The 12398-nt window shown below is 42.1% G+C and overlaps 1 protein-coding gene across 1 annotated transcript; it reads left to right on the forward strand.

Moving 5' to 3' along the window:
* Positions 1 to 972: 972 nt before the first annotated feature.
* lmnl3 (lamin L3) lies at positions 973 to 10643 on the forward strand (the record flags this gene model as incomplete). The annotated part of the gene is made up of 9 exons (XM_079217445.1): positions 973 to 1322; positions 2003 to 2159; positions 5713 to 5838; positions 5970 to 6137; positions 6220 to 6345; positions 7748 to 7968; positions 8077 to 8263; positions 8399 to 8464; positions 10550 to 10643. The coding sequence occupies 8 exons, from the start codon at positions 973 to 975 to the stop codon at positions 8435 to 8437; spliced, it is 1374 nt and encodes a 457-aa protein (XP_079073571.1). The 3' UTR covers positions 8438 to 8464; positions 10550 to 10643.
* Between the last annotated feature and the right edge of the window lie 1755 nt (positions 10644 to 12398).

Genomic DNA, 12398 nt, shown 5'->3' on the forward strand with positions numbered 1-12398 from the left:
CTTTAAAGTAAAGGTCGTCCAGGAAAGAAGAAACACATTTACTGTGAACGATACAATATTCGTTTTATTGATTTCTTCAATCAAATTTCTTCCTTCTCAGTGGATAACCTTTTTAATTTGCTATTACTATTTATATTATAAATCACTACATCTCAAAAACTATTGTATTACTTTCATAAAGGCTTACTGTTTTTAACTCATCATAAGCCTTGTCTTTTTTCTCATATCCTGTGTATATTTTGTTAAATAATTAAGCTAAAATTGAGTGGTTAAATCTTTTTTTAAAGTTTATAAAGTAACAAACAAACCAGACTATGTATACTTACAGGCAGCAGTACAGATCCAGAGGACAATACATATTGTACAAAACCCAAATACTTAATGAAACATGACTTTTACAGGATTAAGCTCACTCAGTGTATCCTTATATGTGAAATATAATTAAATTGTTATTTTTAAAGGGAACCCAGTATAATAAGGTACCTGTATTTATTGTATATTGGTATTTATTTTTGAAACAGTGCAATTTTGTAAGATACAAATGATATGGTATGAAATGGTATGTTTTATGGCCATGGATTTTAAGAAATGAATATGTACTTGAAAAATAATGTACCAGCAAATTGTTGCATGTAGTCGGATGGTAAACATCCTGGAGATCGACGTAAAGCCCATGTGACAATAATAGGTTTCAATAAGGTTGTTTTGCAACCTAAATGAGTATCAACCTCATATTCTTCTTCAATACAATACGAATTGTTACTTCGATAGTTGTTATTACACACAAATTGGTCAATTCCCTATTATTTTGAAAACCTCAACCGGAAATGTATTGCGTAATGTAGTATTACTTCGCGCTCTTTACGCTCCACTGTCAGAGCGTCAACTCGTCAGCTGTGATTACTTTCAGCTGTGGACGTCGTAAACGTAGGAAAAAGCAGGGGACCAGATCCAGGTCCTCCATGATCCAGCATGGCCTCTGGCACATCGACCCCCGCTGCCGCCTCCAGCGGCCGCTTCACCGGCCGCTTCACCGGCTCGACGCGCAGGCCCGACGAGCCGGAGAAGGCTGAGCTCCGACGCCTCAACGACCGCCTCTCCAAATATATCCAGCGGGTCCAAGAGCTGGAGAATGAACGGTCAACCAATCAGCGGAAGGAGATGGATGAGTCGAAGATCCGGGAGATGGACAGCGTCCGGCGGATCTACGAGGAGGAGTTGGCCGACGTCCGCAAGTCCCTGGACGACCTGGCCGGAGAGAGGGCCCGTTTACAGGTCGTCCATGGCAACATCTGTGAGGAGCTCGGGAAGCTCCAAGCCAGGTAGCAGCGTGACGACACGGCCACATACAAGCACGCAGGTGCGCCAGACTGCTTTAAAAAAGACTCATTTAATGCAACTGTGTTGGACGCATGCACCGGTGCATCACATATGAGGACACCGCTACGTGTCAGAGCCGCTGTAGTTTAGTGTAATACTCCGAGGAGAGTATTATTCCCAGCGGCAGGCGTCTCAGTAGTAGTACTAGTAGCTGTACTAGTAGTACTACTAAAAAGTAGTACTACTAGTACAGCTGGTTCACTGCACTCAGTGTCGTTTTTTTAGTGGACTCTGACCTAAACGTACGGAGCATTGATCCTTTATGAGTTTGGTTTGAAATCTACACTTTGACACTTTCCCTACAGCAGATGCATGTTTTGAACTTTTAGGTGCCTCCTTTTCTTTCGTTTTGGCTCAAAACTAACACATACGCAAAAAGACTGCAACCAAGACTACACGGATGGAAGGGTCCTAGTTCCTTTCAGACAGGAGTGCTGTGAAGGTGTATGTCTAGGTGGAATTGTTTGGGCACATTAGGTTTATAACAGAATACGATTTAATCCTTAACTTGAGAGACCTAGAAGTTGACTCCAGACGTATGAGTGCAGTCTACCATGATAAGAGAGGACTATCAGTGGTCTTCTGTGATGCTCATCATTGTCCTGCTGCTCTTCCCTCTCAGGAACCAGAAGAAGGAGGCTGACCTGGCGACGGCGTTGAGCCAGTGGAGGAAAGCAGAGGCCACCCTGAGTGCCAAGGATGCTGTGTGCACCAAGCTGCGGTCTGAGAACCTGAGGCTCGCCGACAACTTCACCGACCAGAACGGACAGCTGGAAAAAGTATGAGCAAAGGCTGGATTTCCACATGCTGGGTGACACAAGGGGCTAAGGGACAGCGTGGTGTGACATGTGCGGGCTTTAAAGGCCCTTAATTGTGGGCATAGAAAGTGTTGTGGCATGAAAAGAGATGACACCCTCAATTCCTTGCGGCAGTTGTCTTGGGGCCAAAATGACCCATCAACCAAGGGCGTAGGTTTGGTCTCAGCATTGGTAGGGACCAGAGGTGTCAAAAGTATTCACATTCATTACTCAAGTAGATGTATAGATACTAGGGTTTAAAAATACTTATGTAAAAGTTGAAGTATCAACTCAAGCTTTTTACTTAAGTAAAAGTGTAAAAGTACTGGTTTAAAAACTATTTAAAAGTAATGTAAGGGGAATGTTTTTTTCCATTAAGGACAAACTCTTAAGCCGCATCTCAGGGGCCTATAGTGCACTACCCCACCTCCCCCAAAACAATCATTTTTATAAAGGCCATAATGTTTTAAAATGTTATGTTGAAAAATGTGGGATGCACTAGGCTACCCGTTTCAGCTGCATATATGCCCATTTAAAATGATCACATTGTATTACAATGCAAATTCATTAAAGTACCATATGTGTACTACTGAGCATTAACATGCGTTTCATGGAGCGAAAGACATGATAACTAGTTGCCTATAAGTATTGTAATAGTGCAAAATCGTCGGCGGCGACTCCGACACAAACACTTAAAGCTGTGGTTCTCAAACTTTTTCTGTAAATAACATAATTGTGTGACTCATCTGTGGTTTTATAAATAACAGAATAAAGACAATTGCAATCACTTTCAAGTAAATCAGATTGCCCCATCAGACAATGTTTTGTGTAAGTTCTATCTGTGCAAAAAAATACTCATATTTAGTTACTACTAAATAGCTCATTGTGGAAAACAATAAGCTTTTAATTTTTTTTGCCAAACAGAATGAGTGCAGATATTTGAGCATCAGGCCGTATCAGTATTATTGGCCACAGTGACCTGCTTTCCTCGACACATATGTTATAAACGGGGTTGTAGATTTGATACGGCCTCTCTCAATTCATGCTCAATATTGAGCTTAGATCTGTTTTTTTTTATTTTGAGAAATGCAACAGCAGGAAAAGACGAGCTCACAGAGCTCACGGCGTCGCGTCAAATCGCGTATGCGTAAGCGTAACCTGTTTAACGGCGTACCGTAACCATTTACCCGAAAGTACAGGCATTTGTCCATGTATTTAATAATGACTTAGTTTTATATCCGTGTACTTTGTACTTTTGTAATATGTGAAGCCAGCAGCTCATTGTTTTTACTAGCGGACGCCTCAGTGTCTCATGAGCTGCCACACAACCAGCAGCAGTAGTGGAGTTTGCGGCTCCGGAGTCGCGGCTTGCAGACTCCGCTTCCTCAACCTGCACTGCATCTCTTTCTGCAAGTCAAGAATCACATAGTGTTTCTGACTCTCCACTTCAGCCAATTAAATGACAGCATCTTGTCTCGCAGGCTCTTTTCTTCTAACGACGAACATAGTAAAGATAATAATACAAATACGTGTTTGAATATATTGTGCAAGATGTTTTTTTCGTATTGGTGGGGACAATTGTGACTTTCCCAAACTTTGGTCGTGACTAGTCCCTATGGACCCTATGCAAACCTACGCCCTTGCCATCAACACGGGTCATTTTGACCCGGAGGACAACGCAACTCTGGTTAATTGGGTCTGCCGTTGTGTAGCCTATTGCGTTTGTATTCTCGGAGCAGCGCAGTTTTCTTTTCCCACGTCCTTGACTAGAGTCGTATTTCTCGTACCTTGCTTACTGAGTTAGCGGGCTAATTTTCAGGATAAGATGACGTAGGTCAGGCTTTTCGGTTTCTCAAAGCAAGCTTCGATAAATCGGCATATCAACACAGCCAAAAATGTAAACCTGCTCCCGGGCAGGCTTACTGAAATTCACTGGATAAGCTGGCCACTCCCACCGGACAAAAAAGGCAGCTCCCTTCCTCATTGATGAAGGAGCGATATTGGTTTTATAGGGAGAGAGTTTTTCCAGATCACCAAGATCCGTTCTCGCATCAGGATGACTTCCTGTACGCGGCGCTATATGAATCATGTATTTACGGGACCTCCTCGAGCCGTAAGGTGGACTCATGATAAGAATACTTATCACTGCTTCAATTGATTGAATTTCTGATTATGAATAATACATGCATACTGTAACAGGACCCTGTTACTCCCGTGCGTCTTGACCAGGCACAAAAGAGGGCAACACACTTGGCTTGCTTAGTAATGTCTTTATTTCAAGGTGCACTCTCCCTGAGGGCGTGCGCCTTGTTGTCCGGCAGCTTAAGCTGTCTCGGCCGTGTCCACTCCGCTTCCAGCTCTCCCGTTCCACAGCCGCTACTACTGTTTATATTGGGGAGAGACACAAACACAGATTGCACCCAGCTGAGGCCAATTACACCTCATGCTCACACCTGTACCCTGAACCACCCCCCGTTCCGTTCCCTCTGAGACGAGCGCAAACCCCGCCCCACTGCCACACATACTGATCCACCCATACACATATTCAAACTCCTAGTTTATATATATATATATATATATATATATATATATATATATATATATATATATATATATATATATATATATATATATATATATATATATATATATATATATATATATATATTACGTGCGAGCATACAGTACATACTCAAAAATGCATATATTAATTTGTATACTACTGCCAGCAGACACATTTAAATCAATATTATTTGGGTGATGAAGCACTTAAAATGAGCCGATAAATTTTCCCAACACTGACTCATTTAACCTTTTTGCGACGCTTATGTCTCGCAGCAGGGGCGGTGTTAAGCTGCATTCACACCAACAACGTTGCAAAATCGTTTGCTGTGAATGCAGCATTAGATTTTGCCATGAATATGGTGTATTGCCTTCCTCGTATGCGTTCATGATCATCTCCCGCTTCTGAGCGGAGAAATAAAAAGAGGTTCCTCTGAGTTTATTTGCCATTGTACTGTTAGAAGATCGTGGTGTCAGTGCTCAATTATTATCCCTTCTGAAGAGGAACAGGCATGCGCAATTATCCAGATGACTGACGTCTGGTTAGAATTAACAAGACTGTTTCAGCATGGATCAGCCGTAGAGAAACCCAGATAACCTGATGTCAATCATCTCGCTAATTTAAGATGGTTAATAGGACATTTGCTCGACTTTGTTACAAGAAATAGGGCCCTGATGACCTGTTCCGTCAAAGAAATGGGGTTCGCTCACGCTTTTCTGACTCACAAAAATAAACAAACCAGTGAAGAAGTCTGCTCCCCTCTGTCCTGTCTGTGTATCCTGAAGAGGGGGAAATAAAAATATCTGTTGAGCACCCTTTACTAATTCATGCAGGATGAAGAGCCACCAAAATGCTCCACGCTGTGACACTAACATTTCGAACAGAACTGATTTTTAAACTCCAAAGCTGTGACTTTCAGAGATGCAGCTAATATATTCAGATGGTTTAACCGTCTGGGCTGGGTGTCACTAGGTAGAGGGAGCACTGGCAGACACCAAGAACCAGCTGAGCTCTGAGATCCTGAGGAGGGTGGACTTGGAGAACCAGGTGCAGACCCTGAAGGAACAGCTGGGACACCAGAGGAACATCAGTGAGCAGGTAAAAACACACGATGCCCTGAAGCTGGCCATCTTGACTCTAAATGACTATTCCTGTCTTACTGTATTGTTTTTCTGCATTGCCTCAAGCGGACAGTTGCACAACTCTGTGGCTTTATTTCTGTTTTGAAGGAGCTCTTGGCGATCCACCGCCATGAGAGTTGTCTAGTGGAGCTGGACTCGGGGCGGCAGAGGGAATTTGAGACTAAACTGGGCGAGATGATAAAGCAACTCCGCCAGGACCACGAGTCTCATATGCAGCAGTACAAGGAGGAGATCGACAGGACCTTCAGTTCAAAGGTACTCGTGCACAACTTTATTTCATATATGGCCCATTTTCTTTTCCTGTTTGTGATATAACATTTTTTTCTCTGCGCTACAGTTGCAGAATGCCCAGCAGGCCGCGTTGGAGAACAACAGAGTTGCATCAGCCACTAAAGACGAACTGGAAACCACTAAGCTCCGAGTAGAGAGCCTCGGCTCTCAGCTCCAGCAGTACCAGAAAGATGTAAGTGAGGCCATAATGCATGAGCGTACCTCTTAAAAGGGCTATCTTTAACATGCTTAACATTTCTATTAGTATTTGGACTGTGAGGTAACGTGTCTAATGACGCCCCTTTACTCCAATGGCTGTGAAATGAAGCAGCAGGTGGTGTGTGTTGTTCCAGGACTGACTGGATCAGACACCTGCTCTGCTAAAATAAGAGGTTTTCTAAAGGAACTGCTTTAGTCCACAGGGACCAACTAAATGAAACTTTAAAAGTTATATCCTGGCATTGATTCAACTTCTAAAAACTAATCTGGAGATTAATGTCTAAAAGGATCCCCACTATATGTTTGCGTCTGTGCAAAGGAGCGTTTTTAAAGGAACGACTAAATTCAGAAACGCTTCATGAAAACTTAAATCTTAATTTGTGACATCTGCACAGTATTGAATTATTGCTCTGTAGTTCTTTAGCGCTAGTTGACGTTTTTCATCAGCTGCTCCAGATCACCACCCGTAGTTTGGTCTGTGCTCCAGAGTGCAAACTGCGCTGATGAAATATTGAGCTAATTTTGATTAGAGGTTTGCGTGTGTTTATATCTTTAACAATTTAAATGTGCTTCTATGTATGGCTCACTAGTACGAGCGCCAAGAACACTGCTGGTGTGAATGTTGATGGTAAAGAGAATCTAAAAGTGATATGAGGTTAACTTGCATGTGAGAGGCATTATACCTGTATTGATGCTCATTTAATTTCTACAATCTTGCTTCAGTTCACCATCTGCGTCGCTAATCTCCCCGTCGCCTGAATGTTCGTCCTCATGAGTCACTTTCCGTACACGGTGATCACATTTTAGAGTGAACACTCTACAAAGTCACGACTGTTTGCTGTCGTGGCTCCTCAATGGTCGACTACACCTTGACTAAGGAAAGTAGCGCCGTAGTAGCATTTTAGTAGCACTTAAATGTCTCTTACTGATAGCACTTTGTTGAAGAAATTGTACTTTCGTGATTCCTGTTCTGAGTTTGTACTCATGGTTGAATTGCACTTATTGTAAGTCGCTTTGGATAAAAGCGTCAGCTAAATGTAATGGATACAAACAAATCAAAAACACTATTTAAAAATGTTGTTTTCTGGTTGACCGTTGTCTGGTAATCTTGAAAGAGCAATATATGGGATTCAGAGCATTATTGTTGTGTTTTCCTTTTGCTCCGTTTCAGTTAGATGCCCTATTCATCTAGCTGCTGCATCCTTTGCTTTAGTCTCAGTCACCTGTGTATCATTTAGTATATTTGTGTTGAGCTAACTCTTGTTTGTGTCTCGTTCTTTGAAAACCTTTTTTTGTTGCATGTAATTAATAATTTGCTTCAAGCTGTTTCTTCTTTCAAGCATGCTCAGCTTTTGTCTTTCTTCTTCTCCTGTCAGAAACTGGTCCTGGAGAACCGCCTTCAAGAGCTGGAGAGGACTCTTGACGGGGAGCGGGACGTTTGGCAACAGAGACTCAGTCAGAAGGAGCAGGAGCTCCTGACTATGGGATGCAAGATGTTCGCCCAGCTGGAGGACTACGAGAGCCTGCTTGATGTCAAGCTAGCTCTGGACATGGAGATCAATGCCTACAGGAAGATGCTGGAGGTGGAGGAGCAGAGGTTTGTCTGTGATCTGGTTGTAATTCCACACATGGCATTTTACCTGGATCTCTGGCAGTTTAGTCTTTGATTATTTATTTTTTTATTCAAATGTAATTTTCTTCTCAGATTGCAGCTGTCTCCCAGCCCTTCCCAGCACACGGCTGTACCTCGAACTTACAAACTCGGAGGGAAGAAACGGAAATACGAGGGAGCGTCTGGCAACTCGCCCGCCTACAAAGTGTCCAGCCGCTCGGCAGAGCACGCCGCTGTGAGCGTGGCAGAGGTCGACATCGACCAGTCCTTATCGAGACAGGTAAAGACACTGACTCATGAAGCCAAAAACTAAACCTCCATCACCTCGGTGTGAAGTGCTCTTACAGAAACGGGTTCAAATGTTTAGTACATGAAACTTGACGTCTGTCTTTTTTTCTTCCTGCCTACACTGAAGCCAAAAAGGAAGAAGAGGAAATGTTGTTCTGTCTCTTGAGTGCAGAGCAGACGGAGCGCTGTCCAGGTGAAGAGGGCGGTGCTGCCAAGCCGAGGCTTTCCCCCTCTGCTCGTCCGCCTGTACCCGGTGTGCACGGCTCTGTGTAAAGATGCATGGCTTGTTTCAAACGCGTTGGCTTTGCTCCGGCCTTTGTGTTTTATTCAGCAACAAGCCTTGAACTTGTGTTCAAGTGGGACGACTATTTTTAAATTGTATCCAGTATTAACGGATAATGCTGAAACTGGCTGCTGCGCTGGAAAGTGAACAGCATCAATGTTACACTGCCACTGACGGGCTCAAGTTATCATAAGGGTGTATCTACATGTAACCAAGATTTCAGGACTTCTCCTTCTCTTTCCATAATGGCAAACGATTAACAACAGAGCCTCTAATGCGGGAACAGGTTGCGCTTTAAGTGGATGTTAATGATGGCGCCAGCTTGCCCCAATACATTCTGAAATTATTAGTTGGACCCAGAAATAGGGTAGAATGGGGTCCATGTTGAACAATACCAAAGTTGCACTTGCTCCCCTGAGCCCAACAGCGTGGATCCTGATAAACTTCCTCATCAGATGAGTGGAGTACTTCATGTTAGATTAATCAGAAAACATTTGAAGCAACAACAACCTGTTCATGGTGGTGACATATAGCCACTCTAGTCACACAACTAGAGTAGAAGATGCAGCTCTAAAAACAGTTTGGTAAAATGTTTAACTGGTGAATCCGAAATAACACTTAAAACACACAGTCCCACAATAACACAAACTAAACGATTATTGTGCCACCAACTCCTTTATGGAAGGGCTGTCCCAAGGTAAACCAGTGAAACTATTCTGCATATAGCATTCGCATAAAATTACGTGTTTTTTTTTTTTTCTTTTCTTTTCTGCCTGCCCGTCCCCAGCTTTGCTCCTGTGCTGTCACTCCGGTTTCTCCAAACTAGGGCTTTCCCACTGCCATCTACTTTAGGTGATACACTAGTTCTAACCAGTTTGGCTGCTGTCCTCATACAACCCAGGCAACCCCCGTTTCTGAAGAATGAAGCCAATGCAGACTTGTCTTAAACCAACATCCTCTCTACTGGCCAGCAGAGGGCGGCAACTCTGGTTGCAAAAAGACGTCTGACTATATGGAAGTCTGAGAATAGGACTGATTTCTTCAATACAGCATGAAGTTCATTTAGTAAAGTATGGTCTCATTTAATCCCAAATTGACCATAAAGCAGGTTATGCTTTAGGGTGGGTGCTACTGTGATTGACAAGATGGAGACCAAAATACAGAACTCCAGGCTTTAAAACCGCAGGTCTCACAGGTTAGCCTTGTGTCCTGTGTGACAATATTTGCATTAATCCAATTTTTTCACTCATTTATTCAGTTTCCTTTTAAACATTTCTTGTGTGTGTGTACAAGGAAATTGTCTCTTGAGGGAAGTTTATGCCGCTTTCAGTTTTGTTTTCTACGTTTTTAGCTCTCTAGAAACAAGAACATTTTACTTTAATTTGGAATGTGTGAAACTTCAACCCATCCAACCACTTTTCACTTTAATTTGTTTCTTTAAAGGTTTAGAAGTTGTGCTCATTGTTTGCCCTCAGTGATGTGCTTTGTGCATACGATTGGCAAAATCCAAAGTATATTTCTGTAAGCAACACTGGCTCATTTAGATAGGATTGGCCTATCTAAATGAGGTTTATTAACCTGTATTAGCCTTAATGCAGGGGTACTGTGTGGACTCAGCAACGCTTGCTAGTGCAAATGGAAAGGCTCAGGCCATGGGAACTCAATGAGCCATTATGCAACACTGCTCCCTTGATGCAGTTTTGTTTGGAAGCTGATGCATGGTCTACATGTCTGTCTAATATCTTACATTTTATTAATTTTATTCCAATTTTTTATTAAAGCATGTGTTTTTATTTAATTTGCACAAATAAGTATAATACAGAGCCCAGCTGCAATACTTTTTTTAATTAATTTGTAATGTTTAATTTCATAGGCACAAAGGATGCAGCAATGCCAATGAAGAAATAACTAACTTCATACTAATGAACTACCTTGTGTCCTGTGATGTAATTGTTTATTTGATAAATATGATGACGCTGCGGTTTTGTTTTTCAGGATCTATCTGAGGCCAGCTGTGCTGTGATGGCAAGCCTAATGGCCCTGTTCTGGCTCTGACCTTGGCAAACTAATGTTCTAATTTTAAATGTGTGAATAATAAAGTTATAAATTACTATTAAAAAAAAAAGCTGTGTGCTTGAATGTCCTGTTCACTATGGATCACATGACACTTGATAAACCAATTTAATAGCAGGAGGAGGATGGAAAAGACAACCGCGCTTCAGTGAGAATCCCACTGCACTTGCATGCCGGGACACATTTTTAGTATGTTTTTACTTTATTTGTAACGTGTAGATAATAAGCAGCGACACACTCAATGCTGTGTCACTTTACACAGCATCGAGTGTGTCGCTGCTCATTATCTACGCGTTACACTTTAAATGTTGCTGCCGGAACGGTATTATCTCCGTTCCTCCGTAAAGATTGGTCCAGTGTACCTTATGCTTAAGCAATGAGAAAGGAAGCCGTGTAGCACCTTTTGCACAGCGGTTATCTTGGCTGCCACTTGGATACGTGCGTTCACTCAGTTAGGCACCTTTAGTCCACATATCATGGTCCTGCATTGCTGTCTAAAGATGCAATGTTTCAGTAACAAACAGATCCAACACATTACTTTTTCTCAGGTCAACGTTCCAATCAAATAAAAATAGAAAGTTGAAGTTGCAAACCAACATTTTTATGTTAACCAAATCCAATGAAAGGGGCTGCAGGGACTTATCGCCAAGATCACACAGCCATCCTGACAGGCTGGCCAGTGGTGTGATGAACAGGAAACACACAGCATCGCCACACAGCGTCCGCCTCTGCTGCTGCACAGATGGAGAACACAACCACTGAGGGGAAGAAGGAAGAGAGTGAAAGCTGGTTAAAAGCACATTAATGTACAACATGGGTCATGGTGCTGCACACCGTGTGGGTGGAGCTACTTGACCCACACATGGACATGTAGGTATAGAACCACTGGGGTGGAAAGTACGGTATCTGGGCAGCAGGCTAGATACTGTTGAGTTACTGAGAATAATAGTATTTATTTACAGCAGAATGCTACAAATGGAAAGGTCGAAGACTAGATTGTGTTTTATATTTAATACATCAGTGTGCAGTTGGCATATGGAAATTCATATTTAGATGGTGTTTGTGTGTAAAGTTGTGTTACAAAAATACACATTTTTAGTTTTTATAGTTTTTAATGCAGTATCTGCTTTTGCAAAGATGTTAGATTTGAAGTAATTTGTATATTTGAGGGTCTTAGTTTTAGCATTTGCAAAAATCTAGTAAATAGTATTAAGATCCCTAAAATGCCTTGTAAAGAAATGCTTTAATACTTCATATTACTGTAATCACTATCGTATTATATAATTAACATATATCAATAGCATATGTATTTTAATCAGTTTGGCTTTTAATAACTTTGATATCATTATTTTTAATTATAATATCAAACCGGTCCTTATCCAAGATGATAGGAATACTGACAGCCCAAGCCCAATAATTACAGTTGGCTATTACAAGGGACCTGCAGTGTGAGTACGGTTTTGTTTGATGACCAATCTTAAATACAAAAAGCTATTTTACCTGATTAGACTTGTGTTGCAGTTGAGGGGGGGCGTAAGGTCACCAAGCCCATGTACTGCATGATAAAAGGTCCGATCCAAACCGGTGCACCGAAGACATGGGTCATGGTGCTGCACACCGTGTGGGTGGAGCTACTTGACCCACACATGGACATGTAGGTATAGAACCACTGGGGTGGAAAGTAGGTATCTGGCCAGCAGGCTAGATACTGTTGAGTTATAAGAGTACTGAGAATAAGAATAGTATTTATTTACAGCAGAATGCTACAAAT

This window comes from Taurulus bubalis (assembly GCF_910589615.1).
Source record: "Taurulus bubalis genome assembly, chromosome: 4".
In the NCBI taxonomy this organism is placed as follows: domain Eukaryota; kingdom Metazoa; phylum Chordata; class Actinopteri; order Perciformes; family Cottidae; genus Taurulus; species Taurulus bubalis.